Source organism: Dothidotthia symphoricarpi (assembly GCF_010015815.1).
Source record: "Dothidotthia symphoricarpi CBS 119687 unplaced genomic scaffold P153scaffold_24, whole genome shotgun sequence".
NCBI lineage: Eukaryota > Fungi > Ascomycota > Dothideomycetes > Pleosporales > Dothidotthiaceae > Dothidotthia > Dothidotthia symphoricarpi.
This window is the reverse complement of record NW_022985031.1, coordinates 617462-637242: the sequence shown is the minus strand read 5'-3', so window position 1 is coordinate 637242 and position 19781 is coordinate 617462. Positions and strand designations below refer to the sequence as shown.

Genomic DNA, 19781 nt, shown 5'->3' with positions numbered 1-19781 from the left:
ATGTCTTCCTCTAACCGAGCTCTCACTACTCAACGTTTCTGCATAAGCGGCACTTTTGACAGGCAGTTTGCCTTCTCTGATTGGACAGACTCGAGCTGCTGGCTTCCCTTGATGATACGGGGGGCGTGACATCCCCGGCAGTACCAAAAGCCCCGCGACAAGGACAGTCCGGTCTCCCGCAGATTCCTTGTAAGCAACAGGCCCGATAACGTTTATGATTCGAGCGGAACCTAAAGAGACGGATTCGACATGGGCTGATTTCTGCAGCTCCTGCAGCAGCTCATCTCAGAGGCTTCCATGATGTCAGTCCGTGCGATGGGGTGCAGCTTGCAGCGTAGCCCGCCTCGAGCCTGTGAAACTTCCAGGCCCAGCTCCATTTCTTTCATCATCTTGACCCGGAGTCAACTTGAAAACTATCCATCCGTCCGAAAATCTGCTTAGTGCCGCTGATTTTTTCAAAATCCTCACACCCTACTCCAAAGCGTACCATGCTACACTTCACAACACAACACTAGTAGTCGTCGTACGTCGTCGCACCGACTCGCACGATGGCATTTCGTCCCGAACAAAAGAAAATATGTCTCCTGCACCGCTAGCAGGGGCTATTGACCTTTAGCAAGCCAATCAACCGACATCGTCTATTTTTGGCAGCGTCCTCTCGGACGTCTTGGCGATGTGATCATCGGTTGCTTACGTCCTCCAGAACCACTCGCAAACATTGCTCCGATGGTCGCTCGGCCATCCTTCCCTCGATTTCTCCGAAGCGACTTTAACTGCAGGGGCAGCATTCGGGCTCAATCCTTACTAAGCATCGAAAGAGTTATCACGTCGAAGTGCTTCGTGGGGTTTCAGAGCTATGTTGCTCTGTCGAGCGAAAGACATACGTTATGTTTGAAATAACAGTCTTGACTAAGCGGTTGCCTTCACGAATACAGGCGATTCAGTCATGTGGCTTTCCAAGAAGTTTGAAATCGCCCTCTGGTCGTTACAAAGGGTTCTTGCGTCAAGATGAAACGCGTTGATAGGGAAGACCAGGCTTCACGCACCACAACTCCGTTGTCGTTCCTTCGTCGCCAGAGTATACGCGTGCTCGTACTACTGAGAAGATGCATGAATTCTACGCAGATTAAAACGACGCGTATACGGGCTCTGTTGAGCGGATAGTGCTCCCGCTGATTGCTGCGATGGTACCCACAACTCGAGCTCGAGTCGCACTCCATACTTCTGACCGCCAGACAGAGCGCATTGAGGTCACCATACTATCTTGAGCACTGAGGTACTCGCGGTTATTCTTGCAATCTCTCAACTCAAAATACACGAGCATCTGCATGAAGTTGTCATGATGGTGGTGATTACGAATGGTCTCTGCGCGCGTTTCACGAACTTAGTGTGCTTCTAGCGACCTTCTCGAACACAGCCTTACGTTGACAGACGGCCTACTCGCCCATGACCTTCATCTCGCTAACGACCGCGATGCAGATATTCGCGGTACGGCTGGTCGCCATCTGGTCTGTTGCTCACGTAGGGCACTCGATCGCATGATCTCCTGCAGCGATGAATGGTCAGATAAGATGGCGTCGGTAGGGCCGTGAGAATAACATCAGATCTATCCATCGCGTGTATACAGTGTCCACATGACAGCGCATCGATTCACTCACGGACGTCTCTTTGTTGCGTCTGTTGTCTCACGATGTTCTCGTGCGCACTGTGCTATGCGAACTCCAGAATTAAACCGCCGGCGTGGAAATGCGACGTCAACAGTACCTTTTTCTTCATGCACTTTGGGTAGCGTGTATCACTAAGGCGTGTGATTAGAAGTAATGACCTAGGACATTATCCGACGATGCGGTTTCCGATTATAATTCAAGCTCGTCGCATATGTATATGTATCGATTGTTGGGCCTCGAGGAGAATCTATCGTTGTGCTTGATAGTCTATCTGCGCTCCATTCACTGCCGAGTAGAAACAAAATTGATAAAATGGCGAGACCATCAGACCAGAACACCTCACGTCGATATTAGTAGACTTATATTCGATGTTGGCAGACTCCTATATCAACGGTTCTATTGAAACATCAAGGTTCGTTGGGAAGAGTGATCAAACATCTGTTTCACGGAGAAAAGCGCACGCAGTGACCACCACGTATATCAACCCCAAACGTCGCATCGAGCTTACGCAAGCACCCACTTTTACCTTATCTGAAAAGGCAACAGTAGTTGTACTCGAGTCCTTTGGACCCGCTGTCAGATTGTTTCAACAAACCGATGTAGCGGGTGAGGCTGATTGCCGGGTGTATCTTGTCAGTCCGAAGTGCTACATCATCACGGCAGCAAGGTCGACCCTGGGAACTTCACAAGCACAGACGATGTTACTTCCAAGATCTCACAGTTGGACGGATAGTACCTATGTGCATGGTTGTCTCTCTTGAACAAGCGCATCGCTGCCCGAACCGCTGAATTTTCAACTCGTGTTCTCATCGAGAAGAAGTGAGACATATCCACAGACCATGACACGTCATGGATCCCGATACATGTGTACAAGTTCAATCACTCTAACGTTAGGTACCCCATGGTATCATGGTCAACCAAGCTCCACGCCTCATCTTCACTCCCAACATATGTAACCCAACGATCAAGATACATCTCCATCCCACACAACCCAATCAACCACCCACAATTCCCCATCCAACCACCTAGCAAGAAGCTCTCTCACCTCCAGCCCCTCCGTCCGATCTCCCCATTCCCAAACACCTCCCCCCCAATCAGCCCACCCCCACATAAAAACGCGTCCCCCTCCTCCCTGATCGCCAATCTCTCCCAACCTCCCCCAGCCTATCCGCTCCCTCCCCTCAGCAAAAGATGAAGCGAAGCACACTCAGCCAGCAGGAAGGTGGGCTGAGGAAGTGGCATTCGCGAAGCAGGCCCTCCCTTGTCGGAGGCGCGGAGCACAGGGGGGAGGGATGAGAGCGTTAAGACAAGGATGGTGATCCGGATGGGCCGCGAGTAAGAACGTCAGTTGGGTGGTTTACTCGCGACGCGAGATGCACACTACTGCAGTCAACAGGTGAGGGGGAGTGGTTTCTTGGATGAGCGCGCGCCGGTGAGTGGTGTAGTGGGATGGGTATTGGGTGATGTGTTGGTGGTGGGTAGGTGTGCCAAGGAGGGGGAGAGGGGTTAGATTGCGCGCTGTTAGAGAGCGGTGGATTGCTTTGCTTTGCGCGGTGGGATGGAGTGAGATGAGGGATGCGAGGCCTAGATCTGTGGCGTGGGAGATGGCAGGATGATGGGAAGTGCCGCGTGTGATGGCATGCTTTTGTCTTGCCTCGCATCAATCTGGACAGATACGGTACGTGGAGAGTGTATGTCACTATCTGGGCATACTAAACTGCGTGACATGCAAAGAAATGCCGATTCGTGTCGATGAGATTGTGTGCGAGAATCGCTTGGGGTTTGAATGTGAGGCCTTGGGCATCTCTACGCATTTCGACTGCTACATTCATATCCAGGAAATATACCGCACGCAGTGCTTGTTGTTGTCTACCTACCGACACATACTTCCGATTATCTTGGTCCTTCACTGGAGTCTCCCTCCATCAGATCATATCCCACGTATCTCGAAAGCAGCGCTATCGTCTGGTCCAAGCCAGAGCTTCTTGTCATACCCACCTTACTTCGTTTCCACGCCGTCGTAGTCTGGCATTCACATTACACTTCCCACTGACCATGATCCTATCCTATCCCTCTCATACTCTAACAAGCATAGACAGAGCTTCACACGGTCGTCACCTCGCTCCATCTCTGTTCGCTAAACCCCGTCCCTCGACTATGCTCCATAGCCGTACCATATCTCACAACACACATCCCACAACCCACAACGTATTAGAACAAACAGTGACCCCGTCCTATGCTCGAAAGGCTAAGAAGCCCCTCCTAAGGGACCACGGATCCAGATACAAAACACGAGAGATGTGTGGGCGTTGAGGAAAATGGATACAGAGGCTCTACTTCTAGCCCAGTAATTACAACAAACCTATGTCAAGGAGAATCGAAAGGGGTACGGTAGTTTGGGATGGGGTCTTTGTAGGTCGACAGCCGGCAGACAGGACGATACAACATCCCAGTTCAGTATACACCATACTCCCTACTCGGCGACTGTAGGGTATGTTCAAGTCAGCCAGCCCGCTGATCTATTCGCTTCGAGCGTACGCTACATAGGCAGACGTCGGGTTCTTTCCATGCTTGTTGACGAATAAGTGTTTGAGCGATTTGTCGGAGTGGAGTAGAGTGTAGTGTGAGGAAAGGGGTAAGTGTTGCAGGTGAGGATTTTGTATGCCAGTTCAGCAGAGTAGAGTACAGTTCAGTTATGGAACATGTTGTTCATCGTCTCTTCTCTTCTCCTCTACAGCACGACTACGAAGCGGCCGAGAACCTGCGCTGTAAGGGTGTTGTTCCTTTTCATTCTGTCACTATCCAACCAAAATGGGTGCCCATCTGCCGATGGACTGGATTTGTTGTTCCAATTTGTAGTTTTTATTGAATTACATTACGTATGATACCTGTCCTTATCCTGAACTACCCAAAGGAAATTAGTGATGAAGTTTAATTCGCCCAGCTAACGATTAGCCAAACGACTACAATGATACAAGACAGGAAGTAATGTTCTGTATGGTAAGAGTCGAGATGAATAGCACAGCCTATCAAAGATGCAAATAACAAGACAGAAGCCACGGCGATCTTTCTCCCCCTCACATCTCCCCCACATTCATACTCAGTTGAACAACTACACCCTCCATGTCTACACCACCAAGCTTTCCGCCACAGGACTCTGCACTGGCGCCCTCCTCTCCCCGAAATTATGCAACCGCTCACCGATCAGATACACCTCGTCCCTGACCACCAACCGCCATCTCGTCAGCATGCGAATAACCTCCTTCCCAACCCACATACCCGCCGCACTCAGTCCGATAGCAGGGAAGCAGAAGCGCCAGACTTGGCCCTTGACTGCCTCGCTCGCCCCCGCATACATTGTACGACTCATTACGAAGGCAAAACTACTCGGGACGGCGATGGCGATGGCGAACAGCGCGAGGACGGGGAGTAAAAAGCACCTCGTCGCGATGCGCGCATTGGGGTGCAAATAGCCATCACGGATGACAGCGTTGAACGCGCGGGCAGGGCGGGAGTTGCGGTTCGCGAAGACGATGCGCGCAGCGAGGCGTGAGTAGAGGAAGCCGAGCGTCCAGTCCTGGATGAGGTGGACGACGTGTGGTTCCGTGGGACCGAGGTACGCGTGCAGAGGCATGAGGAAGTAGAGCTCGATGAGCACGGCGAAAAGGAAGGGGATGGCGAAGATGAGACTCGTCCACACGAAGCTGAAGCGAAGAACGCGCATGCCGACGCGGGATGTTGTTGCTGCGACGGTGTGGAGCGCGGATAGGGGAGAGGGGACGGGCTGGTTCAGGGAGGCGATGAATTTGTGGACTTGGTAGCCGCTGTATGCGATGCTGCCGAGGGAGTAGACACCCAGGGAGAAGGCGTGTATGTCGTTCATTTCAACCGTGGACGGCAGGAAGAGCGAGAAGAGGTAACGACCGACGAGGAGCGGGATGATAGTCACGCTGATGCCGGTGACGCCCATGAAGACCCAAATGGTGAAGACGAAGCAAGCGATGCGGACGCGGAACCAGGGTGGAATGTAGACCATGTTTACCAGATCCGTGTTGTGCACGCCTCCCTCTGTGATTCCGTCCTTGCGGACGTTGTTCCGGTCGACCTCAACGAAGACGGGGTGGCCTTTGGGAATGCGCGCCTGATCGGATGCTGGGGCCCTGACGTACTTGCCATCGTTGACGAAGGGGACGAGTGCGCGCCCATCTTCATCGCTATCGGCCGCTTGCTCTGGAGTTTGTTTTGCAGACTTCAACCAGCCTGTCCAGGTGACGTGGTAGCCTTCTTCCTCCTTGTTCTTGTCTCCGAAAAGAAAGTTTGATAGACGAAGGAAGCCGGCGCACTTCTTGAACCACCATTGGTAGACTGCGTGCAAGCCCTCACTAGGTTTGTAGAACTTGATGATGACGGGCGTGAGAAAGTTGTAAAACAAGAGGTCAAGCGGGAACTCCAAGAAAGGCGCTTCGGTTGTCCAATGTATGGGTAGCACGCCGGAGGTTGCGCGGTTGAGGCTCCACACCACGCCTCCTAGGCACACAATGACTAGAGCTCCATATACAAGTGCGCTGAACCCGATCTTACGGAGCTGGGTGGTAACGCTCCGTTCGAGAACGTCCCGAACTGGATGGAATGTTGGATCATCCGGATCGCGAATGAAGTAGAGCACACCTTTCCGCATAATCTTACGGCACATGGACACGAAAAGAGCGAAATGGAACATATAGCAGGTGCCAATGAACCAGTGCACGAAACAAGATGTCCACGGGCTTTCGCAAGCAAACTGCCACCGGGTATAGAGTGTAGCGTCTTTGAATAGAGGGAGCATGGCAAGATCAAGAAGTAACCCACAGTAGAGCGGGAAGGCCAGCATTTCGATGCTGATTATCAGGATAACCTTGAGCACACCTCCGGCTTGCTGGAGGACTTCAGAAAAGACACGCTCAATTCTCTGCCCTTGTTGCGATGTGCTGAATGGAGTCGCGCGCTTGAGATAAATGGCGCCGCCCATGGCGAAGGACGCATAACCTGCGAAGATGGCGATTGTGCGATCACTGGCAGTCCAACGTTCTACTGAAGTGTATGCAGCGGTTGTGTTTTGACCAAGATCAAGATCAAAAGTAAGTTTGTACGACTTTGAAGACGAAATCCAAGACAACAGAGCATTGCACTCGTAGAGAAGTGCTGCTAGCCCAACTTGAATGAAATGCGGCAACTGACCGAGCGCTCTGAAAACAAGCCCGAATGGTGATTCTGCAGCAATTTCTTCAAAAACAGCACCGATGAAGTTGCTCGTTTCATTCAGGGCGAAAGACGTGGTGTTTTGGAGACTCCGCAAGGCCATGTGCGAATCGGCGTTGAACTGGAAATAATCAGGGCCGGGCGAAAGTGCTGAACCCGCGAGCATCTTTCCAAGACGCTCCAAGGCATTGTACGCAACTGAATGAGCTGGGCCAGAGATGGTGCTGAGTGGGCCATCCACACTTCCTGACAACGTGCCCCATGTGCTGAGGGTGACTAGCATCGAGATGAATCGTGAGATCCAATAGATAGATGCTCCACCGAAGAAGAGGGTCGTGTCCACGACAAAGTCTGTCACTGCAGCAATTGTCTGAAGAGGAAGCTTGACAAGGAACGCGACAGGACTTCCCATAAGGAGAATCATGAATTTCCCCCACAAGTAAGGAACCCAAACAGCACAAGCTAGGGTCGCAGAAATTAGTACTGCACTGAACAAAGCATTCTGGAAAAGACCGATGAGTGGGCCCTGCATGCCAATGAGCTCAAGAATGCCCTCAAGGTCTTCTGCGTCTTCGATTGCGTCTTGTTCATTGACGTCGATGGCAGCCTGAGCCACAGCAGCAGCGACCTCACGGTCTTGAACTGGAGGATTAACAGGCTCTTGTACGTCATTGCCTGCAAAAGCCACGAAAGGCGGTTCTTCTGCAAGATTACGGACGATGTGTTCGTCGTTCGCGACTTCTTCAGGTGGCTGCACTTCGGGAGCCACGTCACCATAGACCCAGTCCAAGAAACGAGTCAAGGGAGGAGGTAGAGGTTGCTGAGGCCCTGCCGGCTCGAGTTGTTGGTTCTGGACTTGCGCCAAAGGTGCGGCTGCCTCGGCCGGAAGTTGATGTTCCGGGTCCTCGAGTTCAGGCTGTTCCGGTAAGGCATCAGAACCATGTTCCGATTCGTCAGATGCGAAATCGACCTCAGAGGTGGGTTCTGCCGTGGTTTCGAATGTTGCATTTGAACGACCATCCTCAGATGGAGCTCGCAAGAAGTGGTGAAGAACAGCCTCCGCCTCACTAGGTTCTTGTGGACGCCCTCTTTCCAGCGCTTGGTCAGAGGTCTCTTCCACATTGACATTGGTGACTTGTTGCCAACTTCCACTGCTGCGTTCACTGTCGGGTTCTTGAATTGATGCCATTTCCTGCTCTTGACCGGGCGGTCCATCTTCTGTATCCTCGTCTTCCCAAGAATCAGGCGTGTTCTCATCTGGACGATCCTCATCGCCTGACGCTTGCTGCACGTTGTCGAAGGACCATGAAGTGCCTTCCTCCAAGCTGCGTCGGATTTCTGTCGCAATGAACGATTGATTTCTTGAGGGCATATTTGGCCTTTGGAAAGCCCCCGATGGATCCGATTCGACGACTCCAGATGCAGACCTCGAGTTCTGAGGGAGGCTACTAGAGCGCGTGAGAGGCGCGGAACTGCTTGGAGTGGGAACTCGAGGCTCAGTGGCCGCTGATTCGGGTGTCTTATTGTACGTGTGATCGGCGATTTGCTCCGGATTGGGGTATATGTTATCCGTCGCCCTGGCAAGGCGTTCCTTGTCTTCTTCGGACATTTCTTCTGATGCTCTTCTCATATCCTCCCCAGTTCCATTTTGTACAACGTGGTCCAACGCCACTGTCCTTTGACCGTTGTCCTGGGCCATCTCCGAATTGAATTCGGGTTGTGTGCTGTCATCGTTGACGAAAGGATTGTCGATGGCCGTAGCCAGGTCACTGTCCACGTCCACATCATCTCCTACGACTTGTTGAGCATCCGGATTCACATCTTCATTGTCCTCTTCACCCTCATTCTCTTCAGCTGCAGCATGAAGGTCTCCATCATCTTCATTGTTTGCAGCCGGGTTCGCAGCGGCATTGTTGTTGAGTGCTACCATATTGATGACAGGTTGTTGCTGAACAACCCATTCTCGAATGAGAAAGATCAAGATGAATGCGACGACTACCAGGAGTGTTATCATGAGGCCTTCGAACACATCGATTATGAAGCGATTGACGGTCTGCGACTCAAAGCGATTGAACCAAGGTATGTCTGAGAGTAGCGAAGGATGCCGAGTGGTCAGGAGAGGAGAAGTCGCATTGAGTTCTGTTTGGTTTGTCAAGGACGGCGTGAGGGAAGGGGCTGGGTAGGGAATGCCAAATAGGAGGCGCTTCGCAAAATCCCAGAAGGGTGACTCGCTGGCCGACTCAACCAAGGTACCGTTGAGGACGAGAGGCTTACTACCCTTGAACAGGCTCATCACCACCCAGTTCTGCGAACGATTGGCCTTTGCAGCCTCAAGAGCGGCACGGACTACCTCTAGGTCGAGTGAAGAAAGTGGCGAGGTGTCGGTGTTATCCGCTGGCTCGAGGTAGCCATCTCTGGTCCATCCTCCGTCGCCGACCCAAAAGAGGCTGCGCCAGACGACGCGCATGCACCATGGAAGCAAGACCATCCATACCGAGCCCACCAAGACAGCGCGACACCACGTCAAGAGCATCTTGACTACGTGCAGCGCGGCGCGGCGCATGAAGACGGCCGTGGGGATGCGGTTCGGCATGCGGGGGTCGTATAGCTTGGTGAAGCGGAACGATGTCTTGCACAGCTCGCAGTGCTTCTTCTGCGTGTGCGACAGCCACTCCATCAGGCACTCCTGGTGGACGAACTTGATGCTGCCGTTGCATTTGCACGGGTGGAACAAGGGCTCTTTGGCGGTGCCCTCTCCGCGACATATGCGGCACGTGTCGGCTTCGTCGGCCATGACGGAACTGGAGGACGGCGTGTTGTGGGGAGAGTCGCTCTCTGCTTCTGTGAGAAGATCGTCTGCCGCGTCAAAGGGCCCCGCGTCGGCCGCCATAGCTTCGGTCGCCATGGTTGAGGGGGATGTAGGGATGCAGTGGATGTGGAATGGCTACAGGTGATGATGCAGGACGATGCGCGGTGGTTATGGCTGGGAGCCGCTGAGGTGGCTCAGGGAATCATGGGGGACAGGCAGTGACCGGACAGCTACCCCAACGCGTTTGTCACTCTTGTGTCGACGTGAAATCGGGCAGACGTGAGTGAGTGGGTGGAGCGCGAAAGTGGAGGCGACGGCGAGTTCAATCGTGTCTTGGCGGGGCCGCCTTCCACCTGGTACACACTATCACGGACGGCGGGGCCTAGGACGATTGTTCCGGCAACTGGTTCCTTGGGCCCTTTGCTTTTAAGACAGCAAGGATAGCCCTCTCAGGCTGGAGGCATGTAGCGTGTAGCGCGTAGAAATCTCTCTCACATGTTTGCCTGTCACAGACCCCGCAAACGGGCAATGCATCTGCGCGACCAGACACGCCAGGCACGACCTCACGCCAAACAGGGCCTCTGGAATGCTTTCGCTCAAAAACACAAAAGACGCACTGTCACAGATGAGACGCAATGGGATGTGATGCGATGCGATGTTACAGTCGGCCCATTCCATCCCATCCCACCCCATTCATGACTTGATCTGCCGTGCGTGCTCGTCACCATGGCGGCTCGTTTCTTGATCTTCTTATCCACTTCCCCGTTTGCACGTGCAATTACATCACTGCTTGCCTGAGCTCGGTCGTGCATCGCCTAGTAACTCTAGCCCACATCCATCTCACCTTCATCGCCCACTAGGTGAAGCTGCGTTGTCCAGCCGCTACCACAACGGCCAGCTTTTTGTTGTGCGTCGTCTCCAGACAGGCCTGCTGCACTACTCCTCGCTAACATCCCACACAGAAGCCCAGCATCAGCATCAGCAATCAGGATTTGCCATAACACGCGAGCAGCGCTGATTGTTACTCACCGCTCATTGCGAAGGCCGCAATCATGGCTGTCCAGATGAACGGCCGGGCGAAGAAGTCCAAGCCGTCTGCCACCAATGGCAACTCAGCTGGCAATGTCAATGGCAGTGCAAGCAGCCACGTTGAGAAATCACAACTCTCCAGCCCTGCGGTACGACCAAAGGGCTCGAAGAAGGCTAAAAAAGCGAAGAAGGGGGGGTTGACAAGCATGGTTGCAAGGTATGTGGGCTTGGGAAGCGGCGGGTTTGGCCTGACAACTACTGACCTTGCGCAGGCTGATAACGTGGTACATGATCATCACAACGGCTTTCCGGTGTCCGCCATCCCTCACTCAAATTTCCGAGTCTTCCCCACGCATATGCACACCTTATCTCCAAGTCAGGTCGTATGCAGCTCCCTACTTAGATCCGTACTATCAGACATACGTGGCTCCGCAAGTCGAGAAAGTCAAGCCCTACGCCGATCGCTATTATACTCCTGCCGCAGCCTTTGCTCAAGAAAAGTATGCTACGTACGGCGCGCACAGGGTAGAGCACGCAAAGCAGTTTGCTGAGACCAACTGGGAAAAGAGCGCCCGCCCCCAGCTGCAGAATGCTCAGAAACAAGCCAAGGAACAGTACGACCTGTATCTCAGCTCCCATGTCCAGACGGCCTCCAAAGCTGCTGCTCCCTACTATGATCAGACCAAGGCGAGTATGGAAGACATCTACCATCGCTCTGTCCTACCGGCTTACCATACTTCCTTGCCCTACCTACGCCAAGCCCAGGTCCACGGCAACCACGCACTAGTGAACGTCGTCTTCCCGTACGTTCATTCTGCCAAGGACACTACTTGGGCTTTCGTCCTCAGGACCGTGTGGCCTCAGCTCCGCGTTTTCTATGGAGACAACGTCGAGCCCCAATTCGTCCGCATTTCGGAACGCCTTGGACGATACCGGGATCAGCAGAAGATTGAGTCCGTCGTTGATGCTATTGACTCTCAAACGTAAGCAGTCAAGTACGCAGTTGCACGTGCTGTTTCTGACCGATTCATAGCTCCAGCGTGCTGAAGTCTACCGAGACTGTTTCAAATGCCGTCAGCTCATCGGTTGCATCTGTGTCTCCGAGTTCGGCTTCAAACGCTGCCTGGAGTGTGTTGGATGATTATATCGGCAGCAACTCTGCAAGCACGGCATCTGGCAACGGCCAATCCGAAACCGCAACTCAGCCTGCTGAACCCAAGCTTACTGGCGCTGAGCTGAAGGCGAAGCTCAATGATGACCTCGAGAAGTGGCAGACCAAGTTCGCTACGGCCGCTGATAAGGGTTCTGAAGATTTGGAGCACCGAGTCACTGAGATCACGAAGCGTCAAGTAGAGAATGGTGTCAAAGGACATGGTCGAGCTTTGGTCATCAAGCTGGAAGAGACTGCAGACGCGACAGTCGCGAAACTCAAGAGGTACATCAAGCAGACTGTCAAGTCACTCCCAGAAGACGCTACAGAACAGGACCGGGAGGAAGCCTACGAGCACTGCGACTCCAAGACACGTGATCTCGGACTCGCGGTCAAAGAGAAGGCCCAAGACGTTCGCATCTGGAAAACGTCGTACGACCAGGAAACAGATGCTTTGGTTCAGGCAGCAGTCAAGAGTACCGTTGAAGTGCTTGACAAGATTCACGGCCTTGGTCTCCAAGAAGTTGGAATGCGTTGGGCCTGGACTGACGGTGTGACTTACAAAGACTGGCAAAAGTACCACAAGCTAAGAGAAACGCTGACAGAGTGGCAAACCGAGGTCGAATCTGTTGGATCCAAACACGAGGGTCTCCGCGTCGCGCATGCAGAAGCCAAGAACCTCGAGGACGAGGCCATGTCCATCGCTTCGAAAATGGTCAATGAGTTGATTCGCCTCAAAGACGTGTCCAAGTGGAAGATCTGGGCCGGTGATACTACTGACGACTTCTCGAACCAAAAGGTTCCTGTCGGCATACACAACGCTGCTCAACAGGTTGTCGAGAACGTTGAAAAAGCCTCGTCTCAAGCCTCGGAGGCAATTCTAGGGAGCGAGACACCGGTTTCTGAGAGCGCCGCTTCCTCCGTGAAGAGTGTGTTTTCTGATGCATCTGCCAAGGTCTCATCTCAGGCTTCTGCAGCCTCCGAAGCTGTTTTGGGAAGCGAGACCCCAGCTACGGAAAGCGTTGCATCCTCAGTCCAGAGTGCGTTCTCCGACGCTTCTTCCGCGATCTCCGTAGCTGTTGTTGGCTCAGAAACTCCACTTGCGGAGAGCGTGCTCTCCCAAGCGTCATCATCGGCTTCAGCAGTCGCTGAGAAAGTGGAAAGCGTAGCTCAACAGGCAAAGGAAGTTGTTGACGAGAAAGTTCACGCCGCAACTGCATCGCCCAAGAAAGTCTGGGGCGGAGTAAACGCACAAGTGATGGTTCAAGCCAGAGAAATTATCTTCGACCAAGTTCTCGACGATGGTGACGATGAGACCTACTCAGCAAAGCTCCAGGGCATGGTCGCAGACGCTGGAGATCGTGCGGCTGAGCTGAGCCGAGCTGTCAGTGAAGCATTGCTGGGCCCATCCATCACGCAGGGAACCGTCGAATCTGCCACTTCCCTCGCTAACGAGCAATACGTCAAGGCCATGGCCGCAGCTTCAAGCATCTTGTACGGTACCGAGCAACAGCCTATCGAGAGCGCGACCAGTGTCGCATCTGAGAAATTTGCTCAGGCAGTTACCGCGTAAGTCACTTTGCAACTCCTTTATTGCACAACTAATTGTCTTAGTGCGTCGTACGCTATCTACGGCACTCCTACACCCACCGCGATCTTCCAGACCGTGCAGATTGGAGCGAGCTCCCGTTATAATGAGGCCGTGCGTCTCGCAAGTGAGCAACTTGAGAACGCGAAGTCCCAAATGTCGCAGATTGTCTCAGGAACACCAAAACCCGCTCATGAGACGATGTTGTCGATGTTCGAGAAAGCCTACTCTGATTCTGTCGCCGCTGCCAGCGACCGGTTGCAAGCCGCGCTCCAGTACACCAACTCAGTCAAGAGCTACGCAGCTGGTCCTACTCAAGGCTATTTTGAGTCGGTATCTTCCATCGCGTCATCCAGACTGTCAGAGGGTATCAGTCAGGCTTCCGCCCAGTTCTCGTCCAAGCCTACACCTGCCCTTGATGGTGCCCGCCGACAATATTACGAGGCTATCGGACTTGCTCATGCCCGCTACTCCGAATTTGTGGACGCCGCATCAACCGGTGTCTATGGTCCTAAGCAGGGTACAGTAGAATCTCTGGCCTCCGTGGCGTCTGCATCTGCCGCGTCTGTTGCGTCTGCAGCGTCCGCAAACGCCGCCGGCGCCGCGTCTGGTGCTTCTATGTCTGCGCAAGCTGTGGCCTCGAACGTCCAGGCTGGCGCTGAGTCTTTAGCTTCCCAAGTCAGCTCTGGTGTTATTGGCTCTGAGACTCCATGGACTGAGTCGGTCGCATCTCAGGCTAGTGTGAACTGGGAAGCACTGATTGCCAAAGCTAGCACTCAAGTTTACGGACAGCCTACACCTTGGACAGAGTCGATCTATTCACAAGCCGGCGAATACGGTGCTCAAGCCACTGCGAAGGCTGCTCAGCAATACGCTGATGTTCAAGCTCTGATCTCTGAGCTGGTCATCGGAAAAGAGCCGGACTTTACGGACAGTGTCATGAACCGTTTTGCTTCTGCCTACTACACGGGCGTTCCGGCAGCTGTGTCATCGGTTCAATCCTACGCCAGTGAGAACTTCGAAGCTGCTAGTTCATACGCTGGCGAGAGCATTGAGTCTGTTACTTCATACGCTGGCGAGAGCTTCGAGTCCGCGACTGAGGCTGCTGCAGACGTCTACGCTTCCGCTTCATCGGTTGTCAGCTCCATCTTCACGCCTCCCGCAGCCATTGAGACTATTCTCAGCCAAGCTAGCGCATCGATTGATTTGGCTCTCGAGAGTGCTTCCATCGCCGTATACGGTACTCCCAAGGGTGCAGCCGAGCAAGCCAGCGAGTCTGTATCCAGCGCATATGCATCCATTCAGGCTCAGGTTAGTGAGTATGTCTACGGCACTCAACAGGCCCAGGACAGCTTTACTGCTGCTGCTGCCAATGCCCAGGCTGCCATCAGTCAAGCTATCTTCGGAACACCCACTCCCACTGCGTATGCTGCTTCGGTCACCAGCGGCGCCGGAAGTGTCTACAGCTCGGTGGCTTCTGTGGCTGGCGAGAACGCAGACAACGCCTATTCGGCCATCAGCTCTGCTGTCTACGGCCCCGAGCAGGGTGCTATGGAGAGTGCGAGCAACAGGATCGCTGCTGCTGTCGAAGCTGCGAACTCTAGGATCAGCGAGATGTACGCGAGCGGAAGTAAGAGCATCGAGGAAGCTGCTAGCAGCGTTGCAAGTGTCGCTACAGAGGCTACACAGCGCGTTAGGGATGAGTTGTAGAATCCTCATACACCGCATCCTTGGATGGGTTTAGCGGAGAATGCTCCGCATTCTTTCAATCATTCCTATGATTCGGACGATCCATATCACTTGGACCCTTTCGATTTTATGGACTGGATGCTAAAACCAATCAAGCTGGTGCGCGAACTCTGGGATGGCATATTCGCCCTTCCCTAACAGGCCATTCGCATTGAAGACAATGTGGCCAATGATCCGGAAAGACTGTTCGACATGAACATTATGCAAGCATTGAGGGATAGGTGGGAAGACGGAACCATCACCCTCCAATACCCACTTCCCTTGGTCAATACGTTTCTCAACAATAAGCGTCTTCACATGGAGATGCATTCTAGGGTGGATTTCGAGTTTGGCCAAGATTTCATTTTCACGTGCAAAACGGCTTTTCATAACACGACTTATATCACGAACGACGAGACGATGACTTTGACGCCTATATATCTTATCACCATCGCTAGCTTCGTTGACAGTATGTCAACGTTACCATTAATTTCACCCTTGCTTTTTACGCTCATGTCCCTATCGTGATTGTCGATTCTTTTTTATGTTGAAGCTTGAGATGTAGATAACGCCGTGCCCTCTTTCACCAGTATTTCGGTGGTGCACAGACAACAAGTGCATAGGAGCGAAGGGGATCCGTAACGTCTAGATGGTATATCCGCTGCAGACTGACAATGACGGCAACCCGGCCCGTTTGATGTAGACCTCTAATCACGATATAAAGTTATGCTGCGCTCCGGTATGTCGCATAGCTGCATGTCTACGAAATATTCATACTTACCCCAGACGCCGAGGAAACACACACAACGCCCATCTCAAAGAAACTACATCGCTCTAACACCTCATCAGATTTAAGTTTACAATTTCTTTATTCCTCAAGTTCCTCCTCCACACGTCTGTATACGCCGTTGTGACAAACGCCACGCCCAATCATCGCCACACTACACCGTACGTCATGGACTTTCGGCCGTAACAACGACCCCAACACCACCCCGTCGGCACAACTACAACACAAACTCACAACCCAGATTCCACGATCATAATTTCCTTCTCTAGTAGAATCTTACGTCCGTATCAACTATCCTCCCACCGCGTACTTGCCGTCAATAAAACCCACTTCAAAGAAAGTTCGTGTATAAAAAGGTAAGTAATCCGCCTTGAGAAACATCCCATCCCATCCCATCACTTCACTTCACACCACAAACCCACCACATACCCCCCAAAACCCCAACTCACCAAACCATGTGCCGCAGCCGCACCCAAACCACCCCTCCAACCCGACAATCCTGCTGCTCATCCAAAGCCAACCGCCACCCCAATACATCGACCCAGTCCCCCACCCCACCCCGCTCAATGGCCGCCCTCCTCGCCGTGGGCCTCGGTCTGGGCGCCGAATCCCTCAGCCGCAAGATTAGCGAGAAGAAAGAGAGTCGTATGGCGAAGAAACGCGCGCTGGTATGTAATGCGGGTTTGTGTTTTTGGTGCGTGCTGATGTGGGTTTAGGAACATGAGGCTGGGGAGCGTAGTGCGGGGGCGGTGCAGAATGGTGGGTATGTGTTGGGGAGTGAGCGGAAGAGCGCCGAGGTGAGGAGGGAGGCTGAGTATGAGCAGCGACGGGGGAGTGAAGATGGGATGGGTGGTGAGGAGCCGCCGCCGAGGTATGAGGATGTTGTTAGGGGGGCGTAGGTGGAGAGTCGTGGAGAGGGGTTTGTTGGTTATGCGCTGGATGTACGCTGTGTATGTTTACTATGGGGGATTTCTTATGTGTCTTTTTACGCAAAGTCTACTGACGAGTTGTGTTAATTTAGGTAGTTGTAATGTTTCCATTTCTGCACCGTAACGAGCTCGTTTTGACACCAGATGATTTCGCAGCGGCGTGTACTATTAGACTTTCTAGCAGCCACAGGAGTGTTTCCCCCTTTTGCGTACGTGACACGCAATATCCACATATCATATCTCCTAGCTACCACCTCACACATCTCTTCTCAGCATCTCCCAATCATGTCCAGTCTTCCACCCCCCCACCCCCCCATCTCAAAGCCCTCCCCCCTCTCTACCCCACACTCTCAACCCAAGCCCTAACCCCCTTCCCCCCCACCCACGCCACCGGAATAAAAAAATCATGCCCAACCCTCACATCCCTCACATCAGGCTCATACAGCACAAACTTAAACCTCCGAAACAACGCCCCAAGCGCAAGGTAAAGTTCCGTCCACGCGAGATTCACGCCCAGACACGCGCGCGTCCCGCGCCCGAAACACACCATGAAGCGCTCGAGCGGGACGCCGTCGGCCGTGTGCGGCGCGTCGAGCCAGCGCTCGGGTGAGTATGTGTGGGAGTCGCGGAAGAGGGTCTCGTCGTGGGAGACGGTGGGGATGGTCATTGACTGTTTGGGGGGAGGTTAGGGGGGGAAGTAGGGGGGAGGGGGAGGGCGTACAACACAAGTCCCCGCCGGAACAATCCAGTCGCCATACACCATCTGCGTTCTGCGGGTACGCGGGTTCCTTGCGCTCAGGCCGTACGACAGACGGAGCGCTTCTGTGATGCAAGCGCGCAGGTAAGGTATTTGCTCCAGGGTATGCAGATCCATGGGAGCGGTTGCGTCGGGGAAGGCGGCGACGAGATCGGCGTGCAGGCGCGCGTAGATGTGTGGCGTGTGGATGATATGGTAGGCTGCGATTGTGAGGGTGAATGCTGTTGTTTCTACGCCGGCGCCGATGATGATTTGCGCCTCTTGCGCGAGGCGGGGGGGTGTTTTGTCTTCTGCGGGGAGGGACGAGGAGAGGAGGGCTTGGAAGACGGTGCGCTTTGCGTCGTTGGTTTTTAGGGTTTCGCCGTTGAGGGTGCGGGATATTAGGGTGCGTTGGTCCTGTGAGGGGGGGGGGTTAGTGGGTGGGGAGTGGTGGGGAAGGGGTGTGAGTGATGTACTCGTCTGAAGTCGAGGATTGGTTTCGCGGCCGGTTGGAGCCAGGTGGTGATTGAGTCTGGGATACTATTCATGATCTGCTTTTCTGTCAGCGCTCTTCATCCCTATCTATCCCTCTTCTCGTCCCAAACTCACGGGGTAGATCCACGGTATCTGCGTCGCGACATGTCCCGTCCCCCCAATCTTGACAAACGCCTCATGAAACGATTCAAACTCCGGATGCTTGAGCTGGGCATAATTAAACCCGAAGAAATAGTCCATGATGATATCTCCCGTTAGAGCAGGAAACGCCAGAGTCAGATTGATTGGTTCCTTGCGGGCTTCGGCTTCCCGTAGGCGCGCGGACAGCGTGTCGATGTGCCGGTGGATGATATGTATGAGGTCAAGGATTGAGCGGCGGGAAAACCTACAACATGAATCAGTCTGGGGAATAGGGTTGGGGAGGGGAGATACGCACATGGGGCTTAATGCTGCTCTGCGCCGCTTATGCACCGCTGCATTCACCGTCGTGAGCACGCCGCCCTCAGACCCAAATTTCACATCCCACCCCTCCTTATCGAGATGCAGATTCTTGCCATAAAACTCGTCGAAGAAGCGGGAGTCGCGAATATGCAGTTCATTCGGCGTGACTCTGATGATGGGTCCTGTGAATTCATCAGCAAACCAATCTCCGCAAGTCGATATTTACAACTTCATCATCATCAACAACGCAATCTCTCACCATACAAATCATGCAGCCTCGCAATCTCCCTCGAATACTGCCCATTCAGCCATATCTCAAAATACGCCTCATACAGCGTCGACACCGCCGCGATTCTCGGCCCCGGGAACTTGCGCAACGGGTGCAAGTACAAGCGATAAACAGCCAGCGCGAATAAATACGCCACAAAAGCCGCGGCAAGCAAGACAACAGGGGCGCCCTTGCGCGTCGTCGATCCCGACTCCATGGTCCCGCCGCAGACGCGCGTTAGATCCCTATTGGATGGAAGAACAGCGCATGAATGCGCGCTTGGTGGACTACTTCTGCTGTGGATTCGCATGTAGGGAGAATTATTGAGGCATTCACGCTGACAGGGGCGAGAACGGCTGCTGTTATATCGCGAATATGCATGTCAGATATATGTTGATACTGGTATATGATCAACGGCGCGCTACTGTGCTGCAAGGCAAGACGCATGCGGTAATACCACCGGCTGGCAGGGTGAATGTTGAACGCCTTGCGGTACGCTGCATGCACTCTCCATGTCGTGCGGCATGCATGTATGCACATCACCTAGGAAGCGCAACCATGTAGATACCACGAGGCGGAACACGATGATGCTCTCTGCCAGAATCCGACGTTGCGAGGAAACATGAGGAGTGAATGATTCATGAACGACCCAGAGAAGCGGGTACAAGGACGCGCGGGAGCGCAACGCCGCAAACCAGCATACGCGGTAAAATAGACGCCATATAAGGGCGCCCTTTGCCCCGCAAAGGGGAAATGGTCAGACAAGGTAGGTAGTCAGACTGCCAGATTGCCCTGTGCGACACATTCCCCACGTTGCCTTGCATCGGGCAGGAGACAAGGCAGGGTGAATCCAACGCGTACCACCCGTTTCCGTTTCACCAACCATGTCGGCTGACACCAACCACGACCCCTCCCC

At 53.5% G+C, this 19781-nt stretch overlaps 5 protein-coding genes across 5 annotated transcripts in view; 3 read left to right on the top strand and 2 right to left on the bottom strand.

Annotated features, from left to right (window-relative positions):
* Window positions 1-4516: 4516 nt before the first annotated feature.
* On the bottom strand, window positions 4517-10003 carry P153DRAFT_371139 (uncharacterized protein). The gene has a single exon (XM_033669190.1). It carries the CDS (start codon window positions 9808-9810, stop codon window positions 4795-4797), a length of 5016 nt encoding a protein of 1671 aa, XP_033518676.1. The 5' UTR covers window positions 9811-10003; the 3' UTR covers window positions 4517-4794.
* A 616-nt stretch (window positions 10004-10619) lies between these two features.
* Window positions 10620-15307, top strand: P153DRAFT_138471 (uncharacterized protein). The gene is made up of 5 exons (XM_033662091.1): window positions 10620-10621; window positions 10677-10960; window positions 11016-11726; window positions 11777-13462; window positions 13508-15307. Exons 2-5 carry the CDS (start codon window positions 10767-10769, stop codon window positions 15189-15191), a joined length of 4275 nt encoding a protein of 1424 aa, XP_033518675.1. The 5' UTR covers window positions 10620-10621; window positions 10677-10766; the 3' UTR covers window positions 15192-15307.
* Window positions 15308-16562: 1255 nt separating this feature from the next.
* Window positions 16563-16895, top strand: P153DRAFT_390833 (uncharacterized protein; the record flags this gene model as incomplete). The annotated part of the gene is made up of 2 exons (XM_033670981.1): window positions 16563-16664; window positions 16713-16895. 2 exons carry the CDS (start codon window positions 16563-16565, stop codon window positions 16893-16895), a joined length of 285 nt encoding a protein of 94 aa, XP_033518674.1.
* Window positions 16896-17262: 367 nt separating this feature from the next.
* Window positions 17263-19182, bottom strand: P153DRAFT_351207 (cytochrome P450; the record flags this gene model as incomplete). Its single annotated transcript, XM_033666324.1, has 6 exons — window positions 18857-19182; window positions 18593-18779; window positions 18271-18541; window positions 18138-18212; window positions 17647-18078; window positions 17263-17595 (listed from the first exon to the last, which is right to left on the bottom strand). Exons 1-6 carry the CDS (start codon window positions 19173-19175, stop codon window positions 17263-17265), a joined length of 1617 nt encoding a protein of 538 aa, XP_033518673.1. The 5' UTR covers window positions 19176-19182.
* Window positions 19183-19281: 99 nt separating this feature from the next.
* The window catches only part of P153DRAFT_435452 (S-adenosyl-L-methionine-dependent methyltransferase), a 1732-nt gene continuing 1232 nt past the window's right edge, over window positions 19282-19781 (top strand). The window contains exon 1 of the mRNA XM_033673148.1: window positions 19282-19631. Within this exon, the coding sequence (XP_033518672.1) occupies window positions 19619-19631 (13 nt within the window). The 5' untranslated portion in view covers window positions 19282-19618. The remainder of the gene's footprint in view (window positions 19632-19781) is intronic.

Coding starts and splice junctions, on each gene's coding strand:
- P153DRAFT_371139 (XM_033669190.1), bottom strand. CDS start 9,810: ATGGCGACCGAAGCTATGGCGGCCGACGCGGGGCCCTTTGACGCGGCA.
- P153DRAFT_138471 (XM_033662091.1), top strand. CDS start 10,767: ATGGCTGTCCAGATGAACGGCCGGGCGAAGAAGTCCAAGCCGTCTGCC. Junction 11,727..11,776: donor GATGCTATTGACTCTCAAAC/GTAAGCAGTCAA, acceptor ACCGATTCATAG/CTCCAGCGTGCTGAAGTCTA. Junction 13,463..13,507: donor TTTGCTCAGGCAGTTACCGC/GTAAGTCACTTT, acceptor TAATTGTCTTAG/TGCGTCGTACGCTATCTACG.